This window comes from Buteo buteo, chromosome 1 (assembly GCF_964188355.1).
Source record: "Buteo buteo chromosome 1, bButBut1.hap1.1, whole genome shotgun sequence".
NCBI classification, from domain to species: Eukaryota; Metazoa; Chordata; class Aves; order Accipitriformes; family Accipitridae; genus Buteo; species Buteo buteo.
In genome coordinates this window covers 83,658,354-83,681,660 of record NC_134171.1, presented here as the reverse complement: position 1 = coordinate 83,681,660, position 23,307 = coordinate 83,658,354, and the positions used below count along the sequence as shown (strand labels likewise).

The following is a 23,307-nucleotide window of genomic DNA, read 5'->3' as shown; positions in this document are numbered from 1 at the left end:
AGAATCACAAAATGCTCAGAGGGCAGAGCCTTAGCTTGCGCACACTGTTGTAACTCGAATGGCTTCACTTCCATGGGCTGTGCTGCCCACATTGATTTATAGCTGCGTTTGTAGCTGAAGTTATAAAAAAGCTGTGATAGCAGTGCTGCAGAGGCACAGTAACCACAGCAAACTCACTGAACTCTTTAAAAATAAAAATGCAAGGAGGCGATCAGCCAAACTGCAACTCTGCTGTATTCAACAGGCTTTTGTTTGCCCTGTGCTTATATCCCACTCTGTGGACTCTGTAAGTACCTGAAAAGCTCAAGTCTTTCTGCTGTTGCCAGGCTATTTTTGTGCCCTCCCTGGACCGGTACATTGGTTTTCCACTGGAATTGTCCAGTTAACATGGTGCGGTGGAGGTATGATGAACCAATGGCAGCATTTCTTGCCTCAGGGGTAGATGAACAACTAATAGGCATAGCTGCATCCTGTAGTAACCGTATTTTTCTCTTTGCTTTTCTATACTACAGTCCCTGAGAGCTACAGGTGTCTGAACGCCGTGCAAAATGATACTGCAGGTGCTGCAGAGATTGTGTTTTGCAAAGCATCTGGCCAAATCCTTATCTCCTTACTCAATCTATACTCATTTCTCACGTGAGCGAATCTTCTGCTGAAATCCTGAGGAAATAAATGGATGCTGTGTTGAGCAAGGGATTCAGGAATTTGTCCAGGAAGAGGTGGGTGAGTGGGATGGAGAAGCAGCTCATAAGATGTAGCTCATATTCTGGGGATTAGGCATTGCTACACCTGTCGAGGTGATTTAGGCCTGTAAAATGCACTCCACCCCTCAAGTTACTGCAATTAAAATCTAGCATACCAGGAAACACTGCAAAATAATCAGGTTAGAGAGCAGAGAGACAACTCAGCTGCAGACTTGAGTTGGTTCTTGATGCTGAACGTCCACCATGCCTGTGACAAATGTGAATATGAGGCTTTCTTCTGCCCCCTCTGAATAGATGCTCAGGTTGTAACTCGCTCAGTACCAACCACTGAGACCAGTTTTTAAAAAATAGCTGAGTTACTGTTCCAGCACTTAAGTAACATCCATATTTTCAAAGGAGAGCTGCTAGGGTAAAAGTTCAGGATGAGTTCCTTAAAGTGCAATGTGTATGCAAGCCAGGAAGAGAGATCCAGCTGTGCTGGCGGAAGAGATTAATGTCCTCGCTTGCTGATCAGTGCCAGAGATCTCATCCATCTGCCACTGGAATGGTTCGTGTAAGCACTGCCTTAATCTTTAGCTTTAAACCATTTAAATTGTTGGTCTGAACTGACCTAGTTTGTTTTGCCTTTAACATATTAGGCAGTGCTCACGCAAACCACTGCACCAGCAGATCGAGTCTGGCCCCAGCTGCTACATGCTGTTGGAAAAGGTTCCTGGTGAGGGCTAGTCTTGCCTTTCAGGTCTCGGGTCTGCACCCCATGGCCAGGTCCCAGGTGGGACACGTCTTGCCTGACATTCAGACTCCTCCTTAGGACGGCCCTTTTGTATCTGGAAAATATCACTGTTCTGAAGGGTGAGTGTAAAAACAGGAATCCTGGGAAAATATCTTCTGCTTATTGAATCTCTCTCTGTGAACATAGCTATTTTTTCAGCATAGAGGGCTTGTAGTCTTTTCCCATGGAATCATTTTAATTCTTTAATCCTAAGGTGGAAACCAGTCCTTATTTTATATGAGTATGACTTTTGCTTCCTTCTTGTGGCTGCCTTTCTTCGTAGGAGCTGCAGTTATTTTTTGTCATTTACACTTGTCTTTTAGAGCTGGTTTGTGCTTTGTTTTGTGTTATGTAAGAAAAGTTAAATGTTGTAATTTATACAAAATTACTTTTGATCAGCATGGTTCAGTGTTGGGATACCCCAGAACCTGTAAGGATAACGTTACTATTTTACCTGTGTGCGGTAGTCGTGTTCCTTAAAGGGACAGAGGTGTTAATGATCCTTCTGCTTGTGTGAGCTCTGCAGTACATCGTCTTCATTTCAGGCACCTCTTACTAACAGATCTGAGCACTTCTGCACCTCAGAGAGAGTTGATCACAGTCCTTTATGGCCAGGTCTGAAAGATTATTCCTAGTGGCCTCCTGGTCCTGAACAGCCTGTGAAGGGGGGTGATGCTCTGATTCCCCAAGCAAATCCCACAGCGTCCCCAAAGGCCGGTGTGACTTGATGTCTCTGAAAAAAACTCAAAGGGATTTGCAGTAATGGTCAAGAGCAAGTCTATAGATAGTCTTGTTAGTCCTGGGGTAGAATAGAATGACAATGTCATTCCTCTGTATTTTTACTTTTGTTTTAACTCAATAAGTAGCTAGACCTGTTTTCTAAGGGGGTTAAAACTCTCTGAGTACAAGGTGCAGGAAAGCATTTCACTTACAAGTAGAGTCGGGGTGCAGGGCGGATTGCACTCTGCTCTTTTGTGGTGGTACCATTTGACAGACCAAGACAGTTGTAACCTCTCAAGTCTCACCTCCTGAGAAGGTGAGATCTCCCCTGAGCAGGCAGGGTGCTGCTGAAGTCGGTGCTAATTTACACCAGCTGAACGTGAGAGTCCTTTACTTCCATTGAACTACATCCTGAATTTCTACTTTACAGAATTAAGCCACAATCCCAGAAAGATTTGGGCCAGAGCTGCACAGAGCACACTTTACCCATGTGGGAACACCAGTAGGCTGAAAAGGCTCCTGAGCTTGATGGGTAGAGCAAAATCATGGCCAGCGACAAACCCACCTTGTGCACAGACAACCACAGCAGTAAAAGCCCAGCTATGCGCAGCGTTGGTGCTGCAGCGCTGGGCACTTGGAATTATTATAGGAATAATTATTTCTATAATAAAACGAATGACCTTTTATTATATATCAAGTGTGTACAACCCAGGAGTTGTGGACTCCAGTGCCTGAACAGGCAGGCTCTCTGGGTGGTACTGTGGCACAAACAGTAAGCTATAATTGAGTATAACCGTAAAATTCTATTACCAAAAGCCAGGAATTGACTAGGGATAAAAGCTAATTTCTCAGCCCTACAGCTTCTTCCTTCCAGCTAGGGTCCAGGTCTTTTTGGCAGGACCACGCAGGGAACCGTGCACTCTGACCGCTGGCTCAGCAGCACAAGAAAGGACTCTGGTCTTCAGGGCTGCGTGCCCAGCTGCCTGCCTGCACGCTGAATTCACACGCGCTGTCTGAGGGTGAACTACTCATGCAAAGCAGGGGAAGGCCCACATTTCAAAAAGCGTTGATTTAGGGTGTCTTTAAAAGGGTGGCAGTCTCTGGGGTGAGGTCTGGGTGCAGTGGAATGCCTATTGTCAAACCTAAAGACCGAAGTGAAATGCTACATATTGTGGACCCAAATGCAGCTGGCACAAACCAAAAATGTGCATGTGAGTGCCTTTCTAAGTACCCAGTAATCCTCCAGGGCAAAACGAGGATTAGGTCTCTCTCACAGACAAAGAGGGAGTTCATTTTCTCAAAGATCCCTCGGCCAATACCAAATGAAGTGAGGAGCCCAAATGAATGCGAATACTCCTTTCAGATCTCTGCTTGCAAACAGGTATGGCGCCGAAGCAGCTTGTTTGTGCGTTTGTGTGGGTCTGTGCAAACACAGCGTGGCCAGATTGTGGGATTGAGGTCAGGTCAAATAAAACCCATCCATTTTCACAGAAAATGGAAAGCCAGAAAAACATCGGACAAGTAGGACTAGACGGTATTGCACAGTCAAAATGCGGTCTCCTTTCTCCAGACTTTTTCTTGGTGGGCCTGAAGGTCAGCACTCATTGAAGTTGTTTAAGTTGCAGTTGCGTAAGTGAAGAGCCCTCCTAGAAGGAAAGCTGTGAGTCTGAATTAATTCCAAGTGACTTCTTGGCCTCTGTGTTTCTTTGCCCTGAAATACGACATGCTCAGCATGACCGTGTATGAGCTGTGAGATTGAAAGTGATGGGTGCTTGAATGTGAGATGTATCCATCTAAAGTTTGCCATCCCAAGACAGCTCCATAATTTCTTAGCCTTTTAATTTGCCTTCAAGCAATGGCCTGTGCGTTTAGAAAAGCACAAGCTGCCTTTGCACTGTTCCTGGAAGATTTCTTCTTTTCTCTTTTGCTGATTGGCTTATGGCATGAAGATCAGCTCTAGTAATCCTGCCTTAACAGATATCAGCATGGATGTGCCCGTGATACGTACAGAAAAAAAAAGTATTAAATAGTCCTGTTTCTTAGAAGCAGCAGCCAGCATCTCTCTGAATGGATTTGGGTTGTGTGGGTTTTTTTCCCTGAGCTTTACTGACCCATCTGAATCCAAGGTGTGGATATTATTGTTTCTACCTAAGTCTTGGATCTTGCTGCAGAACTCTGGGAAGAAGACCTACTTTGGTCCCAAGATTCATGTGCTCCGTGAGCCTTACTGAGATTTCAAAACCTGTCTTGCTCTGCATTAGGATGAAAAAGTCCTTCCAGCGGTTTTCACAGGTGGAGCCTGTTGCATTTTGAGGTGTCCATGAAATGGCCTTGAATTCCTTATCTGCCTTATTAGACTGTGGACTTGAACCTGGCTCTTCCCCATCTCGGGTGAGTGTCCTAAGGGGCAGGCTAGAGATTTTACCCAGGAACTGAGAGACTTTTCCCAGCAAAAGTTTTAGTCCACACTGCATGCTCTCCAAGGAGAAGTTTCAGTTCAATTTACGAGAATTTTTCTGAGGAAAAAATGTTTTGTCCTCGTATGTCCAGCTGGTCCTGGCTCTTTGTCTGGCTTGGGGGTCCTGTTAGCACAGACTAATGAATCTGTGCGGGTATTGCTGCTGCCAGCTAAGAGCCACATGTGCTCTGTCCAGGAGAGGACCTGGGCCTTTGTGCTGTGACACACAGAGCACTTCCACTTCAGCTAAAGGAGATTCTGTGAGCATGACAGATATGTGGATTAGGGGCTATTTCTGGACCAGCCACAGGAGGTAACAAAATAAGAAATACGTAAGCAATCCAGTCTTTTCACTTCAGGCGGAGCAGGAGGATCTACAAAGCAGCATGCCCACTGGCGAGTGCAAGGTTGGTGCCTGGGATGAGCATGGTCTCCCTCCCCTTCTGCAGCCCTGCCCGGGGGGAGCCATCTCCTTAACAGCATGGAGGAGGCAGGAAGGCTTGCTGTTTGCCAAGAGATGGAGGATTGTTGTGGAGGCGGCGTTTTCATTCACAAGGAGACGTAATTCCAGTTCATCAGCTGCTGAGAGCTTGCCCGTCGCCTGTGGGATGAGGATAGCCATAGGTGAAGCTGCCGAACTCTCCTTATGTCACTTGGCTGAGCTGGGGATCTCAGGATGCCCTGTGACATTGTGTAACATGGGGTGCTATGAGGATAAAACAGCAGCCTTAATGCCTTCGTCTCCCTCCTTGCAGAGTTGTCAGAGCCAAGTTCCGCTTTGTTGCTGCTTCTCCTTATTTTTGTGTCTGTGCTGTGCTGTTGGCTGTTTCTGTAGTGGAGCAGGGTTGCCTCTTACATTCTGATTTAAGACCAAGGGAAAAAATATCAGGAAATGCCTACAAATTGCTGTAGAACTTGGAAGACGAGTTCCTTGCTTTAATCTCAATTTCAGAAGCGTCAGCATGTGAGCAGTTATTTTTCTAGGAAAGCTTTTAATTCTGATAGTGGTTATAAACACTCCTGTCGATCCCGAATGATTTAAAAATCAGAATTTAAGCTCCATCCTCTCCTCTAGGAATAACACTGGGCTTAGAAGTAATGAGACATTAAAAATTGCTAAACCTATTAACATTTGATCCTCTGGGACTTAGGTCTTCTATTACCATGGCAGCAAACCTGGCATTAGTTTAAAATAAGTAATCGTGACTCCAAGAGGTGGAACCATTAGAAAAATACCCATTTTGAAAAATTAAAAAAAAAGACTTTAATAATTTTTAAGCATAGTTCCCGGGTGCTGTTTATGGATGATCTCAGCCATATCCTAGACTCATACCTGGAACTACAGACAGCTAAGCAGAAAAGCAGAGTATAGGATGGTAGTGCAGACAGAAGTGTAAGGCTGATGTGCTGGAAAAAAAATGCTATGTGCAGACAAAACTTCAGAAGTTTGGTTTTGTACAGCTTCCCTGTGTACAATCTCTCTCCTCTTTGGGAATTGTAGCCAGGCAGCTGAGCTCACACCACAGCGTTTCCTCAATGAGAGCAATGATTTATGCTACTTCCATTACTCAGGGAACTATTTCTATGAAACATGGCGTTTAATTCATTGAGAACAGTATCTCTGCAGACGCTGGCTGAAATTGGTCAGCTGGTTCAGACATAAGTGTTGGGAGATCTGCTGGGCAGAGGCACGCACGCCCACTAATTATTGTCTAGGCTTGATTTAGGAAACCAATCTGTACTGGAATGTGAAGATTATTAATAAGGATAAGGAAGACTGAAGAAAGTGAGAAAGAAGACCCAAAAGCCCAAAAGGCTAAGATTAATGGTATGAAACGTTTCAAGTATGCAGGTAACAGGAGGTCAGCGCAGGAGACAGATAAGGCAGCCAGAGTAGGTCAGAGTCGTCTACGGTCAGAAGCAAAGGATCTCCCTAAAACAGCGAATTAGTTCTGTGGGGATTGTGGAGGCTTGGCAAGGACATGAGACATCGGATGGCAGCAACAGGCAAACGAGTCTTGTAGGGAGTTGATTAATATAAAATAAGGCCACCCGCGCTTTCTTGAAGAGCTCTGAAGAGGGTGGTAAAAAATAGGGAAACGTTTTGCAGATGTTCGCTTCAGAAAAGGCAGCGCTGGCTGTGCAGAGGAGATACTGCCGCGTGGATCAAGAGGCACTGCCTCTTCCTTTTGGTGGCTGGTGCCCTCTGCACAAGGCAGAGGCAACCAAGCTGTGGGGCAGTGAAAATTCTCAGGAGCAGGCTTTTCTTAAAAAAAGGCTTAAATCTGTAGTACTATATTCTTTCGCTGTTTGTCGAGCAAGAATCAAGAAAAAATCATAACTGGCCATATTTTTAGATGACAGCAAAGCTAAGCAGGGTGTCTTTGTACAGTTACTCATTAGCATGTATGGTATTAAATGCCAAAGGCACCATGGAAGCAGCAAGTATAAATAACAATTCATAATTAAACACGAACTTTGCAGAAAAGGAAAGATTTCAGAGGCAGCTGCCAGCCTCAGGTGGGAGGTAAAGGAGTTTTAAATAGACTATGCGAGGTTTCCTGTCTCCCACTTGCGAGCTTTAGAAACAACATGATAACAAAAAGAACAACTGCAGGCCACTCCTTGCCAGGGATACTTTTTAGCTATGCAATTGTGAGGCACTTTGCGACGTCCCGAAATAAAGTGCAGCCCCGAACTCAAAGAGCATCCCAGCGGGCTGGGTGCTGTTGCAGAGAGCCATCACGCTGTGCCGTCCTGGGGGCAGCTCGAGCTTTAGGACAACGGTCGCTCTAAGGAGGAGGCGTGAGTGGTGACAGTCAGGACGCAAGGTAGGCCCTCAACGTCTTTGCACTAGGGTGGCCGTTTCCACGTTACGATTGAAGAAGTATCTTTGCAGAGATTAGCATGCTCCTGATTGTTAGACTGAGATGCCTTAGAAAACGATTTAGAAATGTCTTTAGAAAATCTTCTGGGATAAGCAGTCAGGTCGCTTGACTGAGTGTGAGGCAGAAAGCTGCAAGGGGAGGAAGGGTGCTGGGTTTGTGGGTCCTGTTTGGGGGCCGTCTCCACCTCTGCAGCTGCAGCCCTGATACTGGCCTCAGGTATTTTCCGTGGTCAGCCAGCTGTGCTCTCGCCAGTGGTACCCCTGCATGGGTATCGTCCTCTCCGGCAAACCATCCGGCGGTGGCCGCTGCTGAAGAGCTGCTGTGCTCCGTCCCTGGTGTGTGTGTGCTTCGCTGGTGGAAGGATCCTCATCTCTTGTGTTCCCCACTGGGCTTGATTAATGGTGTTATTTATAGACTGGCTGATTAGTTTTCAATGTCTTATTGAGCCCGCCATTCCACACAGAGCTCAGTAATTATAGTTTTTTAAGAGGCTCGGGAAAAACTCCGTTGCATTTCCTTCTTACCCCCGAACAACAACCCCAGAGCCCATGCAGACACTAATTAACGTTTCTTTGTCTCTGTGAGGTAAACCCCAAAGTTATGCATGCTGGCAAGCACGGGTTTCTCACTGTGCGAGGGGGAACACCCAAGCTGCTTACCCTCCCGCTGCTTGTAGCTGCCGATTGTGAGGGTCGGATCTGTGTGGATCCATGTGGGAACGCTTGGAAGTAACTTACTCGGAAAGCTCTGCTTCCAGCAGGTTTTAGAGTCTGTGTTGTCTCTTGCTTTCTTCACATGTTTCAAAAGCTGTTCTAAAAAAAAAAAAAAAAAAAATGACGCTAAGTGCTGAAAGATCACCAAGCTGTGCTGACTGGGAAACTGTAGGCACTTACTCCTTTATATCAGTTTCTCAGGCTGCTGATTACTCTTTTTAATGTATTTGGCACAGGGGCAATTTCCAAGTCCTAAATATTGTTATTGGCTACTTTGGAGATAGCTGACCGGAGAGAAGACATGAACAGCTTTACTCACTGCAGGCGGACAGCTATCGTGTAGCCTGGGAGAGCCAAAGCCTGCTACTTATGAAACGAATAGGGAAGTTATGACTGAGCATTGCCGGAGGTGTGTTAGGAAAGTTCATTGCTGATCCAAGGCATCTCCTATGAACATGGCAAAGATCTTCTACTGTGTCAGTAGATCCTTTCAAACAGGTTGAAACAGCACTCTGAGGATTGTCTCAAAGAAATCGCCTTGACTTTGTACGTGTTTCGGTGTTGTGATGAGAGTTACAGCGCCGTGGCAGTTGGCAGCACTTTGGGACATCCAGATGCCTTTTCCAAAAGGGCTCAGCACCTGCATTGCCCCTCAAAATCAGCAGGAGACACAGGCATCGGCACTTCTGCAAATAAGGCTGCTAGGCCAGCCCCCAGTAGTGACCTCCGGTTCTGACTCATGCAAGGGTTACCCCGAATTTGAGGTATGGTCACAGCCAAGGGCCTCTTCTCCCCTTTAAACTAAGGTAATGTCAGGTAGACTGTATCTTCTCTTCATGGCTCCATTAGCAAACCGAGGAGGTGTAAGGGATGGTAGTTCCCTGCGTGGGAAATGAGGCCTGAGTAGGGAGGTCAGGATTTGCTCCGGAGTTAAGACAAGTGCCTCTGCTGAGATCCTTTCCCCTCTAATGGGATCCTGCCACAACGCTGTCAGCGAGACACCTCATTAGGCTTTAGCATGATATGCAGCAGCCTCGCCACGAATTTGAGCTGTGCTTAAATGCTCCCAGGGGCTTTGTGGGGCTCCTTATCACAGAAATCTCTCAGGGGCAGAGTTGTGGGGGCAGAAGTGCAGTTCTTCGTGGCTGGGACCATCTCGCCAGTGTTTCCATCCAAAGCCTTAAACAGAGGACTTTGTCCTCTAAACGCTACAGCTGGAAATACATTTTGCTTATGAAATTGTATACCTATTTGTATATATAAATTGTTTATGTACAGTCTTTTAAATCCTTATCTGTAGCAGGCCTTCTGGCCTTTCTCTATCTTGCAGTGAAATCTCCTCTAAAAATTAGTAATTTTTCCTGGTAAACTTGGTAAGCAAAGAGAATTGGAGCAGTTAACGGTACTGGCACTTCACAGGGCTGCAGTAACGGAGGTTGTGCTCCTGGTATATAGCAAGGCTGGTGCAGGAGCAGGGAGGGGGATCTTTCTAGTTTGATGAGAGACTCGACATGGTCTCGGAGGAGAGGGGTGGCAGAGACAAAGCAGAACGGGGTTTGGCACATGGAAAGAAAAGGCAGCTAAGGCAGGATTTGGGGTAAAATTTGGATGAAGATAAGCAGGGCGAGCAAAAAGGCCATTCCAGACCAGTCGCTTTCCCTAATCTAGGTGAAAGTGCTGCTGCGCTTCCCTGGTATATCTCATCCGCAATGTGAGGCTTAACATTCCTGCCTGGCACGTGGGGGCTTGGGGAGGGAGCGTGGGGGAGGACCGAGCCGGACACAAAGACGGCTGGCCTCTCACCGGAATGGCATCCAAGCCATCTCAGCTATCCAAAGCCCCAGATGCCGGCATGTGCGCTCAGCCTGCAGCCCGCTAAGCACACAACAAGAGGCAATTACAGCGCACCTCGGGCCACGGCCTGCTGCGGGCCGAGGGAGGCACGGAGGGGGTCCTTTCAGACGCGCTTTTATTCAGCGTGGGGGTTCCTTGAGCAAGCAGAAATTTCAAATCTCTCCTGCATTTCAGTGCTAAAAATGGGAGCAAGTGGGAATACTGGATTGTTTCACGCTCTCCTGTGCCTCAGGGAAGGAAGGAGCTGAAGTGATGGTTATACGATGTTTGTGTGACTTCTGCATGCGTGTGATGAAGCAGGGTAAATATTTGTTTGCTAACTTTGTGGAAATATCAGTAGAGGGGGGGATAGGCTTCTCTTTTGTGCTCTCACTGCGTGGACCTTTGTCTTAGCTTTTCTCTTGTGTGTTCGGAGCATTCCCTGAGCTCTCGTGAGGTGGTTACGTGTGGAAAGGGCATATCCCACAGTGGAACCCCTGAACTCCACACTTAGGGATTTAGAGTCCCAAAATGCAGATGTAGGATAATGAGTTTTGTGCCGTGGATGCTGCAGCTGATCTCACTCCCGTGTGCTGAGAAGCAGTGCTGCGGTATTGTGCAGCTCCTCCAAAACAGTTGTGAGGGCCACTTGCAGGGGCTGAGCACTGCCTAGGTATAAAGGAGAGCAAAATCTCACTCTTATAGGCTGCCTGGGCAACGACATAGAGAAGAAAAGGGATACACGTGGCTTTCTGTGACATTTTCTTTGCACTTTAAAAAAAATAGACTGATGCCCCTGCCTTGCCCCCTGGGTCTGTGTATTGCCTTCTTTCGTAAAATCCTTATTAAATTGGGATTCAAGGGCTGATTTTTTTGTGTGTCAATGTTTACATCGCCTTGGTTTCTTTTGACAGGGACACACATGCAGCAAAGGGATGTACCGACCTGTCTCCCAGCCCACTCAGTCTGAACCGCGTGACCACTGACTTTCAGCCCAGCAAAACCACATGGTCGGGAGGAGTTAAGTTACGGCTGAAGACCAGGTTAGAATGCGTGTATCAGTGTCCCTATCTGCTGTGTGTGTCTTGTGGCCGCTGTTCCTCGAGAGTGGCTGGCAAACTCCACTTCCCTCTTGTGGGAGTGAGGGCAGCAGTAATGCTGGAGTGGAGCAGCGTGCATCCCCAGCATCTGCGGCGTTAGGCAGTGGAAGAGGTCCAGGACAGTTCCTTAACCTCATGCCCACCTTTTCCCAAGGCTTCCTTGCCCTCAGCACAGTGCCAGAGAAATGAACTCACCATTTTGGGCCTTGAGTCAAGCATCAGCGTTGCTGGACGTCAGTAACGCCTACATAGGGCTGCATATAAAATAGTTACTGCTTTGGCTGCCGATATGCCTGGGGGTGACTCACTGAGAAGGAGTCTGGGAAGAGGTGTCCTTTCTCCTCAGAAACTTTTGTCAGTGGTGGTAAAGATCATCAGAGATGCTGGATCAAAATATCTCCACAGAAGTGAAGTAAGCCTGCTGTGGCTCCCCAGCTTTAGGTGCCTGGCTTCTTTGGAGTCTGTGAGTTTCAGTGGTAGTTTGGTAATCATGACAGCACTGCTGAGTGCCTATCTGCATTTTTAAATGATTAAATGTCTTCAGAAGTCAGTTTCCTGAATTGCCCTGGATGGGCCAGTGTTGTGGCAGAGCCTGATCTCCTTCCTTTGTCCATGCAGTTTAGGACTAAATCCTACAGCATTTACTCAGGCAGAGCTTTTGCTGGCATCAAAAGAGCGTTTTACATCAGTCAGATGGTAATCTGGATGACCTCATAGATTTTTGTGTCTCAGTCTTCTGAGATTTGCACCATGAAGTCAAAGCAGTGACTTTTATTGGCAACATTGCATTCAGGCCAGACCTTGACTTGAAGTCAAGAAGCTACACTGATTTCCTATAGCTGGAGGAAATGTGGCCCGGTGCCTGTTAGTGAGCAGCTGAGAAGGGAATGTGACATGTGAAGTCACGTTCTGATCTTATCAGCAAGGATGCACTTCTGGAGCAAACTCACTGACCTTAGTGGAGTTGCTCCAGCTTTTAGCCACTGCAAACAGTTACAGATGCTGACCCTGCACAGCCTGGGTGGCTGCAAAAGGAGGAGAAAGAGCTCCGCTTTTCCGCCAGTGTTCATGTGCGTAACCTCACTAAATTTGTATTGCTTTCCTCCAGGTGAGGATTTGTACCGTAAATTATATCTGTCTCAGAGCAGATTTTAGAGGCTGAAATCTCTCCTCAAGCTGGTTTTATCAGGAAGAGATTTATCTCCGACTGGGGTGTGGGACTCTGCAGTTCCTGAGGTGTGTGACCCACAGCAAATTTGGGAAAGGAGCTCCCATGCATCCACCACCTTCCTATAGCAATGAGTTATTCAGCATATGCCCTCTGTAAATCCCGCTTGCCTGTTGATCTAGTAGCAGATCTTCACAGAAGCTCCAAACTTTAGCGTTTCACTTGTTTTAATTTGTCTTTGGAGGCAGAGCCAGTGTTTTGCTTTACTTTTCCGGCAGTGTCGGAGGCTGTGTCTGCATATCTCAGTTTAACTCGGGCTGAAGCTTTGATTACAAACAGGAAGTTGCTTTAATGTATAAGAATTTGAGTGTGGGAGGGTGTTTCAGACTCGGCGGCTTTCACTTTGGCCATAGCACCGGCTGCAGTTCCCCTGCTTGTTTACTTTCCGCAGACTCACCCTGGGCAATGAAGGCGATGGGCTGTCGGCAGTCCCGATCGGTTTCTGAAATTTGGGGTGATGAATGAATGTCCTTAGTCAAAGGGGAAATCCAGAGCTCAGGGCCAGTTTCTCAGGTGTTGCAGTTGAGCATCTGTGGAAAGGAGCAGCACAGCACCAGTCTGCAGTTCACCTTCCCGAGTGTACACTCAAGGATTGCTCACTGAACCTTGCCTCATTTCCTCCACTGCGCAAAATAAACAAGGCCAGGGTGGTATTGCCAGCCAGTGCAGCCACGTTACTACGGCTCTACCGGTCAGTAAAGGGCAATCTGAGATGAGAAGGAGGGAGGAATTAGTTCTAGAAATCCAGATGCCTGGGTGCCTTTCACCAAGAAAATGTTTATTACCAAAGTGATTAAAAGTTTTCCTGAGGGAGAGGACAGGTTCGTTAGCCATTCTGTGGCTTGAATTGTGTTAGATCACTGCAGATTTGCTATTGCACTCATGCCACTGGTCTAAATTCCAGTGATATACTCCAGGATGGCCACCTGTCCCACCCACTCCCTGCAGGAACAGTGGGAAAGTGAATTCCCAGCTAGGAGTACATCATGAGTTCACCTGACTAGCTAAAAGTTTAAACTCCCCTTGGTACCCTTTGCCTTTTTTTCCCTTGCAAGGCCAGCAAGGGAAGTCTCAGCAAGCAGTCTGTTTGTGAACAGATATCCCCCCCCCCAAATGCATGTATATACATACATACATACATACATACATACATACATAAAGCACACCGCACCTAAAGGACCACCTTCTTCTCTGCCGTTTGTCATTTTTACATTAGCATTTTGGTGTTGAGTTTATTGGCGTTGCCTGAATCAGAGGAGAACCCAACTACTGTCTGAAACGCTTGCCCTGAAAATCCCCTTGGTTACCTGCCGTGACTCATTGTCCGTGTTACATTTGGGTAATCAGGCTCACAGGGCAGAGTTTCTGCTGCCAGCCACTGAGTTCCTCCTAAGCACTGAACGAGACTAGGAAAACACATTCCTTCCATTGTTTCTGAGTCTCTCCTGTTGCAAGTTGCTGTGTGTTTGATATCAGGGTGCGAAAGAATCTAAGCTATGCTTGTTTTTCTGTCTTTTTAACTAATTTACTGACTGAAGAAGAATGAGGAAAAATTATTTGAATTAAACCCGTTGGGCCAATTCATCAATACAGATAAATCAATGGAGCTCTGTGACTTCTGCAAAGCCATAGGCAGAGGAAGCCACTGTAGGGTCTGGCTGCTGAGATTTTCTGCCCATGCTCCGAGAGGTGATGTGAATGCCTGGAGAAGACAGGAAATAATAGGGCCCTTCTCAAAGACTGTAAGTCAGTCAGCTGTCTCTTTTCCATGTCTGTTCTTTCCTCTTCTTTTTTCAGAGAAGGAAACAGAGTAAAATTGTAGCAAGAAGAAAGTTGCAGAGGGTCCAGTGCTCACCAGCTCCTCATTCTAGCTGACACATGCTCTAAGTACCAGGCAGAAGGCTGTCTTGGCTTCCACATGTCTAAGCCGCAGTCCTGTGTGAACGGTGCAGATGGACTATCCTGGCAGCAAGTACTTTCTCAAAACAGAGATCTGAAATACTCTTTACTTTGCATTTTAAATCATACTTATCATGTTGCTGCGTAACGCTTTCCTTAAAAAAGAAAGATGTCAGGAGATCCCAGTAGGACAAGTACTTGAATCCAGTAATCAACAAGAATGATGCTTGTATACATCACCTCTCACACTAATAACCAAAGCCCCACTATTCCTATTCAAGCCTGTTGTCTGGTTAGTGTCAGGGAGTGTCAGTGGGACCCTTTCTTTGTGTAGGGCAAAATCGTCAATCTAAATATTGCCTGACAGACATATGCTTGGGCAAAGGGAAAATGAAGCGGCAGCACATGGTCCAGTTCCTAGCACTGCACTCTGCGGTAGGCCTGTTGGGTGATTTTATGTAAGTCACTTCACCTCTCGAGGCCTTTGTTTCCTTTTCTGGAAAATGGATAAATGCCCCTTTCTTGGATAAGACAGCCTGGGGGTTACCAAAGAAATGTGATAAGACAGAGGTGTGACATGCAAGACCAATAATCATTAATTACAATGTTTGACTGTTCCTAAGTTCAGCTAAGGAGCGACTGTTGCTCACAGCTGCCATCACCTCTGAGTGATCCCAGCACTTCCTTCTGCAGCCAGGGGCAGAGAGCGTTTCTTTCAAGAAAAGCCCTCTTGGGTCTCCTGCAAACTGTGGGAAATTTTGCCGTAGCGTTTGACGCTTTCATGTATCCTTAGCCATCCACACCTTGTCCCTTACCAGAGGCAGTATGATGAACATTGTGCCCTTGGTAATTCCCGTCCAAAAAATAATCTTTTTGCACCATTTTTCTCTGCCTGCTTTTGGTGTCAGGGAGAGAAGAGGAGGAAGAGAGACAGGCTGTTTCCTGCATGTGGAGTTGAGAAGAACGGTAGAAAAAATCCCTGTGTGCATCCACATACGTAGTTGTTATCTTTGCTCTCACACAGGGCTTTTCTTTCCGGTCTTATGGTGGGGAGTTTTTCTCAAAGACTTGGCGACGGTAATGGTAGGAAATCTGAGCAGAAGCCTCTGATTCTCTGCTTCCTTGCTGCAGAGAGACTTCAGGGAGCTCAGTACCTGTCTCCCAGTTCTGACGTGGCACTCAGGGCCTGGTCTGATGCAACCCAGACATCCCAAGTGATGCTCGTCAAAGGGAAAAAACAAATAATGTCTGACATGTCAGCTGGAAACAACACGCAGGCACGACATCTGCCTATACCACTGGGAAAGGGCACGGAGAGAGAAATGAGGCTGGACTGGTCTGGAGTAGGGCTCTGAACTTGTCTGGGGTATTTTTCTCAAGGTTTTTTCTTTTTTTTATTTAAGACTGAGAATACTAAAAACTGTGAGGTACTCTGAAGGGATTCTCTGGGTGGGGAGTTGTCCGCTAGAAGTTGCAGAGATTAACATATTGTGGAAAAGAAGGTTCTGTCCTGGTATGAGAATATTCACACATTTCACCTAAGTGTTCTGAAGCGAGGGGTTTTTCAGTGTGTTTTTTACTTACAGAAAGTTTTAATCTGAGCATAAAGAGGGGTGGGGGGTGCAACTCTCCCTTTCCTTTATAGGTGAGGAGACGCTCTTGCCCAAGATCTGTGACATGAAATGTCATTTCATATACTTCAAGTCTTTCTAATGAGTCGTCCTTCTTTTTATTCAAAATTGTGAAGGGACAGAGCTCACTCTAGATCTCTCCTGCCCCAGGATTTACCAGAAGGGCCCTGTGAGCCTAAAAAGACAGATTCAGTGAAAGACACATCAAGCTGACGCCATTATGGTCCAACTTCTTTCTAATTGGCCTCGTCTGTTATGCTTATTTTTAGAACCATGACTGAACCTTAATTAAGAGTGACATTGCTTTGAGTAGATTGTGGCCTCGCTCTGTCGAAATCCTAATAGGCTTCTGAGTGCTTTAGTTTTTCCTTCATCTCTTCCTTAATAGCTAGGCATAGGGACTGCAGCAGCGCATTAGGATGTCTGTAGAACATATCCTTGTTATGCTAGCACTCCTTTTAGATGTGGCCATCTTGGAGACAGGTCCGCACCGGTGAAAATTCAGATCGTTGTTTATGCTTTCTGTTGATGCAGTTACACAGTCGCCCTGGGAGGGTACACATGAATTGCTATGATCAAGATCTCTCCGTATAGAAAGAGCCTACTGCATTGTGCAGTGGGGTATGGCTCAGGACATACTTCCTCTGCCACATACTTTTTGTTAGTTTAGAAGTAGCACTAGCTTGAAATCTTAATTACTGTGAGGATGACATGGTAAGGATGGACAGCTGCCTTCTCGGCTTTCTCTCTTGTGACTCAGTGCCTGGGATCAGATCCGAGAGGCACAAGCTTTGCACTTGTGTCCAAATCTTTCTTCTTTTCTATAGGAGGAGGGTCTCCACTGCAGGGACACCGTCCCTTCCCACCTCCCCAGATGAGTGGGCCAGGCAATGGCTATCCCTTCCAGCTCCGGCAACCTCCCACACAGCCACCTGGGCCACACGACTGCTGGGGAAAGCACATCCACAGGGATTGCGGTTGTCTGTGATGGCACAGAGTGACCCTCTTGGCCTTAGGTCTCTTCTCTATGTCTACCCATCTTTCCTGGGCATGTTAACACCAGCAGCTAGTCAAAACCATCCCTGCACGTCATGGAGAATGTGTCCCAGTGACTACTGCTCCTGCCCAGATCCGCGGGTGGATTCTGCTCCTTGGGGAGAGATGCTTTTCTTGAAAGGTTTTGCCACCTTTGTCTTAAGCGTTCCCCATCTCTGCTGAGGAGGGTTTTGAAGCTTGCTGGGACAGAGGAAAAATGAGCACAAGGTCAGTGGTAGAAGAAGAATTGTTCGCAAATGGTCTCTATTCAGCCTTCTTGGACGATGTGTTTGACAGATGTGAGACTGATGGAAACAACTCCCTGCAAGCTCTGTGGGTGTGTTGCAGTAGAAATAGATCAGTTTATTGGGGCATTGATGACTCTGAGTTGCTAATTGATAGGCCACAACATCCCCTCCCTGCCTTTCACTCACTAGTTTTCTAAAAGGCTGAGTTACATCCTGTTGTTGTCTGCAAGGATAAAATTCAGTCTGTTTCCTAAGAGAAGGTGCTTTCCTTGTGAAATCCCTCTCTTCCAGCTTCAGCAGCTTCCTTCGATACTCTCACACTACGTCTTATCTGCACAGCAAGTACATCCCATAATGTGCCCCAGGATCCTGCTCCGTGAAAGACCAGGATATGGCATGTGAGGGGGGGACCTTCGTCCTTCCTGCTTCTCATCCCAACGTAGAAACCGGTCCCATAAATTGGGCGTAATGACAGTCATCCACCTGCAGTTTTTGTTGTCGCGGCAGCAGCGGTCGGTATCGCTGTATTGCTGTGCAGTTTGGCCTCAGCCAAAGTGTGCCGCTGGCTGCTGGCAACCTGGACACTGCTGTCAGAAACCTGGAGCAGGTGAGTCTGCAGGGGTTATTTGAACATCTTTCCTTTCCTTTCCTTTCCTTTCCTTTCCCTTTCCCTTTCCCTTTCCCTTTCCCTTTCCCTTTCCCTTTCCCTTTCCCTTTCCCTTTCCCTTTCCCTTTCCCTTTCCCCTTCCCCTTCCCCTTCCCCTTCCCCTTCCCCTTCCCCTTCCCCTTCCCCTTCCCCTTCCCCTTCCCCTTCCCCTTCCCCTTCCCCTTTTTTTCTTTTTCTTTTTCTTTTTCTTTTTCTTTTTCTTTTTCTTTTTCTTTTTCTTTTCTCCCCACCCCCCCCCCAAACTGCTCCACTTTGAGGTTTAGGAAAAGGGAAACTTTTCTAGGCAAATGTAGAAAAAATGAAAATGGCACTTTGAAGAAGCTAGATTGTTTGCTTTGGTTAAAGATGGGCCTTTTTATAGAGAAGTATCTGTGCGCTCTTGGAGGACACTGGGCTGGAGTACATTTGAATTGCAAAGTGCTCTGGTTGTGCATGTACTGTGGCATCGGTGGGGAACACTATGTAAAGAACAGAAATTAGACTGAATACATTGTTCTGTATGGTTTTATTTTGTAACCTTGGGAAAAAGATAAGTCAACCTTTAAGTTATCCTGTGAAGAAAGCTTCAGATGGTTGTTCTTTAGATGCTGATTCATTTGTAGAGTTAGTGCCAAGGTATCTTTATAAAGTCCCATTACTGTTTTGCATACAAAGCATAAAAATAATCTACAGACATTACAGAGAAGAATATGCTCAGCGTTTCCTAATAAGAGAGAGCTACAGAGCTATTAATGGTAAAGGGCCTCAGAAATGTCAGCATGGTCCTTGCAGGCCAGACCGCATCAAGCCTTTGCCAGACTGTGTTAGAGGAGACTGCTAATGTGCCGGTCACGTTTCTGTCTGAAAATGCTGTGACTAGTATAGCAACAAGTAGCACCCAGATAACAGCAGCTGGACAAGATTAAAGACTATTCTTTTCCCTTTGGTTTTCCAATTTACGGTGTGAATTTGGCAGTATCTGGTATGTAATCAGTGTTACGGCTGCCGCGGAGCCTATTTAGATGCCAGCGTTGCATCAAGGTCCGCTGACTTCTCTGGGTATCTTCACTCCAAGGCATTTGTCATGATGCCAATCCGACCCGGATGCCCAGGTTATCTGATCACTGGGGGTGTCCATGAGGAACGGGGAGTGTCTTTTTCAGCCTTGGCATTTACAACAGAGGGATCACTTTCTCCATTATCTCAAGTGGAGAATTTTTTAGTAATAAGATTGTCCAGATGCTTTTGCAAGTGCAGCCCTTGAGGAACTAGTATAAAGGCTAAGGGAGTGAGGTCATTTTGTTGTTGTTATTGTTGTTGTTATTATTACAGTTCTGTGTTTTGAAATGCTACAGCCTCCTGGAACAAAGTGTCAGCTGTTGCTCCTGGTTTTGTTGAAGGCAACTAAGCTACACTTAATTTATACCAGTTCAAGATCTAATGATTTATTTGTCTTCACTCAAGTCCGGAATTAGCTGCTCCATTTGCAAGTTTCATTGCTCAGCCAGTTTGTCTGGGATGAATCAGGATCTGACGTTGTGGGCCTCACAAAAACAGTTCTGCCCCACTTGCCAAAAAGAGTTTAATCTTGCACTGGTTTTTATTGCTTCCTGAAAGTTGTGCTCTGCGTTAAAGCAAGCGTAACCAAAAGCTCGCAAAATCGGTAAAATTGGCAGATTAACCATGGTCAGCACCCGCTCCATCTGTAATGGGAGATAGCTGTTCTCCTTTAGACACTGTGGTGCTTACTGTCATATTGCAGTTCACTTCTGGTCCTCTTCCCTAATTAGGCAGTAATGATTATAAACTAAGCTTAAGGAAGTAGAGTGAAGCAAGGTGCTATTTTCAGGTGTTACAGAAGGCTGAAGCTGGGAACTTTTTGGTGTTCCCTGAACGCCCACACACCGGCACCGGCAGCATTGATTGTGCCTTTCTTTTACAACCTCAGAGCTCTGTCTCAAGGAAAGTCTTTCAGTTGATTCAGTAACGAATGGATGAGGCCCCCTGTTCTCTGCCTTTCGGTGCACATGTGTGTGCAGAGACCCTCCATACTTCCATTCTGCCGCCTCCTTGGAGATCACCTGCGTGAGTCTGCAACATGAGCTGGAGATCATGTGTACCGCAGCGCTTCCTTTCCTGGCTTAAGCTTGGCTAAGATTCGGTTACCCTTAATCCATGTTTCCAGGATCAGGTAGGTGTGGAAACAATGCAAGGCTATCCCGCACTGAACTGGTACGGCATGTCTTCTGGCTTAAATTCACAGCTTCGCTGTCCATGTGTTGTATTATTACAAGGATATCAACCAAAGGGGTTTAAAATACCTGTGGCTCAGAAGACTGGCTACACAGCTCCCTTGCAGCTTTTTACTGATCAAATCAAGGGGTAACGTGCTTTGCTTGTGATCATTCAGTGTGCTTTCCCAAGCAAAAAAAATAATGCTGGGGGCTCGTACTACTCGAAAGTACAAAGAGTCTTTAAATCTCTGCAATGGAAAAGGCAAGAATGTGGGTTATTCTTAATGACCACTTTTGTCAACTTCCCATCCGGCAGCGTTCAGCTTCCTTGTTTCTCTGGGCAAGGAGCTTAACAAAAGAGCTCTGTTTTAAACACACCTACACGTGTAATGGTAAAATGGTGCTCAGTTCAGCTCACTCTCTGTAAACCTCCAGTTCAGCTTTCCTTAAGACAGTCCTGTCACAACAAATGTTAAAAGGAAAAGAATGTCCCTTTTTCTTTCTTCTTTTAGCTGATGATGAGAGAATGAGGTGTGCTGCTGAAATCTGTATGGAAAAACTACTGGTGAAATGGTTCTACCTCTCACTTTCTGCCAATGTTTTTCCATGTCGTAGGACATCAGCCAGTGCCAATGTTAACTTGTGTTAGTAAAGGATCTGACCCTAACAATCATTTTTTACTTTGTACATTTTCCTGTATCATTTCTTTGCATTATCTTAGGCGGTACTAGGAGAGTCCTTTTTTGGTGTCTGGTTTACATCTGCAGAGGGCATTTTAATCTATTTACTGACTTACTCAGGACATGCTGTACTGTGAAATTTTCAGCGAGACAAGGATGCGTCATATCTTGCATTTATGCTTTATAGGTAGTCAAAGTTGTCCTGCAGGCTGTCACATTTGGGACTTCAGTGGTACACAGGTCCAGTGCTGCTCTTCGTTCCCACAGGAAGAGTTAGAAACTGTGGAGATGAGTGCTAGAGCAGGGGGAGAGATCCCCCATGGAAAGCAGAGGGAGGATTAAGGACAAGCCCAAAGGCTGGGATGAAGGAGAGTCTGTGTGGCATGTTCAGGGTACTTGATCGCTAATCCCCTGGTTTAACTTTCCATTGCGCCATTATGTGCTTTAAATAAGGTTGTCGGTGTTTTTTTTCTCCTGAGAGCTGATGGAGGCCTTCCTTAGTGTTGGTGACTGAAGCAACCGAAGGCCAACCGTGCCGTGCCCGGGGACGCACCCAGGCTCACATGCTGCAGGGGGACAGCTGGCCGGCTGCAAGGCCCTGGGGGATGCGAAGGACGCACACTGCTGGCACTTGGTTGTCACGTCTCTTCCTGCATTTTTACCAGTGCTGAGGAGAGATCAAAACAGCATTGTGCAGGCTTCCACCCCCTCATGGTATTTGATTCTTTAGATGACTTTACCAGCCGTCACTTCAAAACGAAGGGAACCTTTTGAGAAACGCGCTCCTTCAGCATCCGTAAGAATCACATGCAGCCACCCTGCTTGGTGCATTGTGTGGGAGTCCACACGCAGCCCAGCCTGCAAACTGATCCCTGTGAATGGGCGCCCGGGCTCATTCCCAAGGGGTAAGGCTTCTGGCTGGGAGGTACGGAGGAAGACCCTCCGCATTCAGTGACAACCCCCTTGTCTGCCCATGCCTGTTGCCTTGCAACTATGAGGGGGAGCATGTTGTGTGATTTTTGGGAACGGTGCATGACTACTGCTTGGTTCGCTTGGAAGAGACAAGAACGTAGCAGTGAAACAGAAGTGAGCACGAGCAATTTTAAATGTGGCTGTTGGTGTTACTTCACTTTCACCTTCCTTGGAAGAGCTGGCCTGTTGCTGATGTGCAAAATCCTTCTGCTTTTACCTAGGCGGAGTGAAACTCCAGGCCGACCTCACTCCTGGCATTCAACCAAACTTGTGGAGAACCAACCCGATCCCAGCATGATGCAAATATCTCAGGGTACGCTTGGCACCCCCTGGCACCAGTCCTACCACTCCAGGTAAGCGCTACACAGCTGTGGTCCTGTGCTGCATAGGCAGAGATGTAAAGCAGTGTGCGTTTTTAATTTAGTATCATTTGCCCTGTTTTCATATCTCTCTCATGGCTGTAGAAATCAGGCTCCCAAGCTAGCATGCCTCTAAGCTAGTCCCCCAGTCCTATGTCCTTCCTTGTTTCCAGTGTCATGCTGGCTTCAGGGATGCTCTGCCTCATGCCCAAGGAAGTGTCTTGATGGTACTGAGTACAAGATCAGGGCCTAAATGTAGACCACAGGAGTGGAGGAAGGGGACAAAAGATGTGATAGAAAAATGTTATCAGTCACCTCCCTACAGCTGGACAGGTTTACAAACAGCCAGGGTTAGGATTAGAGTTAGGAGGGCTTCAGTTCCTGTTTGGTTACCCAGATAAAGTGGCCGTGTTTTCCTCCTTTAAGTGCTCTGTGAGTTGATTAACAGCTAGGAAATGAATTGCTTTAGAAATCCCCCTTCCTGCCAAGATGGGAGCCCACTGTCAGGACGTTAATGCAGCTTTCTGTGGATCCGGATGCAGGAGCTGGAGTCCTGCTCTGCATCCTGCAGGCTGCCCCCATGTAGAAACAGAGCATGGTTGTTTCCCCAGCCAAGGAAAAGAAATCTGAAGTCAAAGTTAGCCTATTAAAAAAAAGGAAGAAAAGGGTGTAGGTAGCAGGGCAGCTGTGCCTGTCAGCATAACTGAGCTGCTCTCAGGAGCAGCCGTAAGTAGTGCATCACTGACGACACTCCCAGGGTGAGAAGTTCAGCAAGGAATTTCTTGGTTTTGGCAATTACTTTCTACAGGGGTCAGCTTTATCATAACTGTATGTGCATGGCTGTTTCTCTAAGAAGTTAGGGCAGTGGTTTATCAGTCCCCAAAAGACTAAACTAGTAACCATAGTGCTGTTAAAAGAAGGTGGTATGAGGCACCTCTGGTTTTGGCCATGGACCGTGGCCGAGGCAGATTGGAAGCAGTGATAAGATCCCAGTGCGCTGGGGCTGTTTCTGTGAGGCTACACAGTGTGGTGAGTACAGAGAGGAGAGATGCCCAGGGCAGACGTACCCCTCAGCTACCTTGAGCAGCCCCAAAAGGTACTTGGTGGTAGGCTTTGAGGGGGGCAAGTTTAAAGTCTGCCCTTGGAGGATTTTCCCTGGAAAGGCAGAAGGGTTTCAGGAGCAGGAA

At 46.7% G+C, this 23,307-nt stretch overlaps 1 protein-coding gene across 4 annotated transcripts in view; it reads left to right on the top strand.

Annotated features, from left to right (window-relative positions):
• Positions 1 to 23,307, top strand: part of SHROOM3 (shroom family member 3) — a 52,394-nt gene that overhangs the window by 7,203 nt on the left and 21,884 nt on the right. For 2 of the 4 annotated variants that reach the window (XM_075038866.1, XM_075038860.1), the window contains exon 1: positions 21,877 to 22,114. In XM_075038866.1, coding sequence (XP_074894967.1) covers positions 21,954 to 22,114 — 161 coding nt within the window. In that variant the 5' untranslated portion in view covers positions 21,877 to 21,953. Of the gene's footprint in view, positions 1 to 10,339; positions 10,411 to 11,002; positions 11,132 to 21,876; positions 22,115 to 23,307 lie in introns of those variants that run through there. The other 2 variants (XM_075038876.1, XM_075038885.1) reach the window with 2 other exon arrangements.